Consider the following 6,417-nt stretch of genomic DNA (forward strand, 5'->3'; position numbering starts at 1 on the left):
AAAAAAAAAAAAAAAAAAAAAGGGAAATCTTGACATTGTAGAAAAAAATGATACTATAAGCAGTACCAGGAGGAGGAAATGCAGTAGGTATGCCAATTTCCTCTTTTAGATATTGGAAGGGATATGGATGTTGTTCAAAGCAGATTAAATAATAATAAAAGGTTCGGCACGATCTATTGATTTAAAGTAATAAAAACAATTTTAATAGTATTATTATTATTTTTCTGAGACAGAGTCTTGCTCTGTCACCAGGCTGGGGTGCAGTGGCACTATCTTGGCTCACTGCAAACTCTGCCTCCCGGGTTCAAGTGATTCTCTTGCCTCAGCCTCCTGAGTAGCTGGGATTACAGATGCGTACCACACCTGGCTAATTTTTGTATTTTCAGTAGAGACAGGGTTTCACCATGTTGGCCAGGTTGGTCTCAAACTTTTGACCTTGTGATCCACCTGCCTCAGCCTCCCAAACTGCTGGGATTATAGGTGTGAACCACCGTGCCTGGTCTATAATAGTATTATTTTTCTTTTAACAAACATACTAATATATATGTTTATTATACTAATATATAAATATATCTAATCTGAATCTTATGGTAGAAGAGAAAAATGGAAGACAAAAATAAACATACATTTTTCTTCATAACCAATGGATACTGTCTACAGGTGATAACTCAAGGAACTTAAGTTATAAAGGTAACCAACTGAAGAACTAGAGACTACTAGCATCCTAAATCACCAGAAAAATCACAAAGCAGTGAACAAAGAGGGGAAAAACTCAACCTTTGTTTATATCCTGGGAAGGTGGTGGTGGTCGGGTATTAGTAAAAATGTATTTTAGATGTTGAAAAGTACTAAGAAGAAATGCTTCATTGTGGTGACAGGTGAATGGCGATCACAAGGCAGGGAGAGAGAAGCCATATGGACACATAGCACAGAGTGCTCTAGGCAAAGGGAAGAGCAAGTGCAATGGCCTGATCAGGAACAAAACATGTAGCTAGAGCGTAGTGACATGTGGCTGGAGGGTAGTAAATGAGAAAGTACACAGCAGAAGACAAGATCAGTGAGGTAATGGTGGGCAAGATCGCAAAGGGGCTTGTAGCTCATTGTGAGAACCATGGCTTTCACTCAGAAACAGAATGCTATATACTTTTCAAGTGGCTATAGAACATTAAAAGAAAAGAAAACCACTATATCATGGCGCCCAAGGAAAAAATATAATCCATAAAAAAGGGAAATAGTTCAAATCATATTATCTGGTCAAGTTAAGTAATAAAAGTAAAACTTTAAAGCAACAAATAAGCAAAAAAAGAAGAAAAAAAAAACACTTGTAACTATAAGAACTCTTCCTAAGGCAATTCTTAGATCAAAGAACAAATTCAATCCAAAATTACAGAATATTTAAAGAATGATATATCAGAATCGATGGCATAGGGCTAAATCAGTGCTCAAGAGTAAAAGTCATAGCCATACATATATATGTACTTTTTTAAACAGATTAAGTCTTGCTTTGTCACCCAGGCTGGAATGCAGTGGCATGACTGAATTCCTGGGCTCAAACAATCCTCCTCAGCCTCTGGAGTAGCTGAGACTACAGGTTTGTGCCACCATGTCTGGCTAATTAAAAAAACTTTTTTTGTAGAGGTCGGGCATGGTGGCTCATGCCTGTAATGCCAGCACTTTGGGAGGCTGAGGGTGAAGGATCATTTGAGTTCAGGAGTTCAAAATCAGCCTGTGGCAACATAGCGAGAACCCTATCTCAAAAAAATAAAAAAATTAATTAAAAAAAAAAAATTAAGGCCGGGCGCGGTGGCTCACGCCTGTAATCCCAGCACTTCGGGAGGCCGAGGCGGGTGGATCACGAGGTCAAGAGATCGAGACCATCCTGGTCAACACGGCGAAACCCCGTCTCTACTAAAGCTACAACAAATTAGCTGGGCATGGTGGCGCGTGCCTGTAATCCCAGCTACTCAGGAGGCTGAGGCAGGAGAATTGCCTGAACCCAGGAGGCGGAGGTTGCGGTGAGCNAAAAAAAAAAAAAAAAAAAAATTAAATAAATAAATTAATACATTTTCTTTCTGTAGAGGCAGAAAATGGCCTTGCCATTTTTGTTCCCAATTACTCAGAAGGCTGGGGCACAAGAATCACTCAAACCTGGGAGGCATGTTCAGTGAGCCAAAATTGCACCACTGCACTCCATTTATTTGAGACTCTGCCAGACAACTGAATTTTTATCTTTTTTTTCTTTTTTAAAGACAGGGTTTCACCATGTTGGTCAGGCTGCTCTTGAACTCCCAACCTCAGGTGATCCACCCGCCTTGGCCTCCAAAGTGCTTGGATTACAGGCGTGAATCACCACACCCGGCCGCAACTGAATTTTTAATAAACATATTTCTGTATTCCTTTTCCAATTAAAAATAAAATTTTCCTGTTGACTTAGACACTGAAGAAACAATAAGATTCAGAAACATATAAAAAAATTACTGGTGGCTGGGTGCAGTGGCTCATGCCTATAATCCCAGCACTCTGGGAGGCTGAGGTAGGTGGATCACTTGAGGTCAGGAGTTCATGACCAGCCTGGCCAACATGGTGAAATTCTGTCTCTACTAAAAATACGAAAGTTAGCTGGGCGTGGTGGCAGGCGCCCGTAATTCAAGCTACTCAGGAGGCTGAGGCAGCAGAATCGTTTAAATCCAGGAGGTCAAGTTGCAGTGAGCTGAAATCGTGCCACTGCACTCCAGCCTGGGCAACAGAGCGAGACTTCGCCTAAAAAAGAATTCCCTCCAAAATAAAACTCAACAACAACAAAAAAATCCCCCCAAATACAGGATGAAACTCTTAAGTATAGTCATTCACCTAACTTATCTGATTCCTCAAATCTATTACACAGGTAACACAATGGCAGGTTCATGGTCTACCTACCGAATCAGCTGCCAAATGGTTATTTGAATTGGTGAACTCTGACACCAGCTCATCAGCGACTTCATTGTATGATGTTGTACCTTTTCGCTGAACTTTCTCACACACTTTCATTGAAAAGTGTCTCAAGCCTTTGCCATTTTTATCTCCTTTTTTGCTCCGTTTACTAGAAGAGAAAAAAATTTTTTTTACTCCATTATACCTATTAGAGACTTCCTTTACAAATCTCTGTAAGATAATGCAAGAAGACAGTAATTTAAGTTTTGCTTCACATGGCAAAAATTTAATAGAGATGAGAAATGTTTATTTAAACTTACTTTTTGCCTTAAGGGCCTAATAAAATATGAAGTTAAGAGTGCTTTTCTATGCACATCATTTATTTATTCAACAAATATTTACTGTACAGTTACTATTCTGTGCCAGACACTGTTAGTGACACTGACAATAAGTCAGTGAAAAAACACAAAAACTCTGCCCTTGTACAGCTAACATACTTACCTTTTTGTATTCTATGTAGATTATATGTTTTTTTACTGAAATTAAAACTACAGTCATTTGCTGCATATACAATAGTGGTCCCCTAAGATTACAATGGAGCTGAAAAAATTCTCATTGCCTAGTGATGTAGTAGACATTGTAATGCCATAGCATACTGCATTACCCTGATGCTGGCAAACAAAGCTACTGCACTGCCAGTGTTATAAAAGTCTAGCATGTGCAATTATGGACAGTACATAATACTTGATAATAAATGACTATGTTACCGGTTACCATATTTACTAAACTATACTTTTCATCATTATTTTAGAGTGTACTTCTTCAGATTATAAATTAAACTGTAAAAAGCCTCAGGCAATCCTTCAGGAAGTATCCGGAAGAAGGCATTGTTATCACAGGAGATGACAGCCCCATGCATGTTACTGCCCCTGAAGACCTTCCAATGGGACAAGATTTAAAGGTGGAAGACAGTGATGTTGATGATCTTGACCCCCTGTAGCCCTAGGATGGTGTGTACTTCTGTCTCAGTTTTCTTTCTTTCCTTCTTTTTTCTTTTTTGGAGAAAAGAGTCTTGCTCTATCCCCTAGGCTGGAGGGCAGTGGTGCAATCTTGGCTCACTGCAATCTCTGCCTCCTGGGTTCAAGTAACTCTCCTGCCTCAGCCTCCTAAGTAGCTGGGATAACAGGTGTGCACCACCATGCCTGGCTAATTTTTGTCTTTTTGGTAGAGAGGGGGTTTTGCCATGCTGGCCAGGCTGTTCTCGAACTCCTGACCTCAGGTGATCCATCCACCTTGGCTTCCCAGCTGGGATTACAGGTGTGAGTCACTTCACTTGGCTCTGTGTCTCAGTTTTCTGTTTTTGTTTTTTTGATTCAGGGTCTCACTCTCTTGCCCAGGTTGGAGTGCAATGGTGCCATGATGGCTCACTGCAGCCTAAACCTCATGTGCTCAAGTGATCCTTCCACCTCAGCCTTCCAAGTAGTTAGAATTACAGGTGCATGTCACCACGCTTGGCTAATTTATTTTCTTTTTTGTAGAGACAAGGTCTCGTTATGTTCCCCAGGCTGCTCTTGAACTCCTGACCTCAAGTGATCCCTCCTACCTCAGCCTCCCAAAGTGTTGGGTTACAAGTGTGAGCCACCCTGCCCAGCCACATCTCAGTGTTTAACAAACAAGTTTCAAAAGTATAAAAAAAGTTAAAAACAAACAGAAAAAAGCTTATGGAATAAGGATATAAAGAAAATATTTTTGTACAGCAGTACAGTATGTAAAGATCAATCACAGTAACTGGGGTATCCATCATCTCAAGTCTATTGTTTCTTTGTATTAGGAACATTCCAATTCCATTCCTCTAGTTACTTAAAATACACAATCAAGTGGTTGTTAACTACAGCAACCTATTGTATTACAAAATACTAGGAATGATTCATTCTATCTAAGTGCATTTTTGGAGCCATTAATATGTTTGTGGGTTTCTCTTTGTTTTTTTTGAGAAAGTGTCTCGCCTGATCCCCTAGGCTGGAGTGCAGTGATAAGATCTCAGCTCACTGCAACCTTCACCTCCCGGGTTCAAGTGATTCTCCTGCCTCAGCCTTCTGAGTAGCTGGTATTACAGGTGCCCACCACATGACTGGCTAATTTTTGTATTTTTAATAGAGATGGGGTTTTACCATATTGGCCAATCTGGTCTCAAACTCTTGACCTCGTGATCCACCCACTCGGCCTCCCAAACTGCCGTGATTACAGATGTGAGCCACCGTACCTAGCTATGTTTAAGTGTTACTGTAAGAGTTACATAGTTTGAGAACATTAAAAAGTTTATAAAGTAAAAAAGTTATAGTAAGCTAAGGTTAACTTATTATTGAAGAAAGAAAAATATTTTTAAAATAGATTACTGTAGCCTAAGTATACAGTGATTATAAAGTCTATAGTAGTGTGCAGTAATGTCCTAGGCCTTCATATTCACTCACCACTCACTGACTGACCCAGAGCTACTTCCAGTCCTGCAAGCTCCCTTCATGAAAAGTGCCCTATAAAGGTGTATCATTTAAAAAATATCTTTTACAAAATATTTTTACTCATACCTTTTCTATGTTTAGGTATGTTCAGATGCACAAATACTTATCACTGTGTTACAATTACCTACAGTATTCAGTATAGTAACATACTATGCAGGTTTATAGCCTAGGAGCAATAAGCTATACCAAGTACCTAGGTGTGTAGGAGGCCACACCATTCTGGGTTTGGGTAAGTACACTTGATGATGTTCATGTAACAATGAAATCACCTAATTAAGCATTTCTCAGAACACATCCCCTTATTAAGTGATGTGGGACTGTGAATATATTTATTGATAAATAATTTACATGTTCTATGTTATGTACATATAAACAGATACTAAAATGCAGTTTTAAAAGGAATATGAGGAAACAACAGATATCTATTTTCTTTTCCTTATATTCCCAAAGAATCGTGTGTGCATCCCTTGTGACAGAATAGGTATCTTACCTCACAGACTATTTATTTGAAATCATATGGAATAACTGAAATATATTGAATGCTATAAGTGGGGGAGTAGAATGGCGAGATTTTCAGTTAGGCAGACATTCTCACTGCAAATCAGAAGATTTTGGAATCAGAATTAAACAGTAGAAGTGGAACTGATGAGGCAAAAGCAGAGACAAAGACCAATTTGAGAGGCTATTGTAATAGTCCAGGTGATAGAAGAATCCCCAAACTGGGCAGTGGTAGGACAGGAGACAAAAAGATGGATTTACAAAATTTTTAAAGATAAAAATCAATAAAACTGATGTGGAAGGTAAGGAAGAGAGGAATATACAATAACCTCTAGAAAGAAGGGTCATTTGGCTGGGCGCGGTGGCTCACGCCTGTAATCCCAGCACTGTGGGAGGCCGAGGCGGGTGGATCACGAGGTCAAGAGATCGAGACCATCCTGGTCAACATGGTGAAACCCCGTCTCTACTAAAAATATAAAAAATTAGCTGG

General features: G+C 39.5%; 1 protein-coding gene across 1 annotated transcript in view; it reads right to left on the reverse strand.

Annotated features, from left to right (window-relative positions):
• Positions 1-6,417, reverse strand: part of TFDP2 (transcription factor Dp-2) — a 182,352-nt gene that overhangs the window by 26,161 nt on the left and 149,774 nt on the right. Inside the window, 1 exon segment of the mRNA XM_017523750.2 lies at positions 2,917-3,115. Coding sequence (XP_017379239.1) covers positions 2,917-3,115 — 199 coding nt within the window.

This window comes from Cebus imitator, unplaced genomic scaffold (assembly GCF_001604975.1).
Source record: "Cebus imitator isolate Cc_AM_T3 unplaced genomic scaffold, Cebus_imitator-1.0 Scaffold30, whole genome shotgun sequence".
Classification (NCBI taxonomy): domain Eukaryota; kingdom Metazoa; phylum Chordata; class Mammalia; order Primates; family Cebidae; genus Cebus; species Cebus imitator.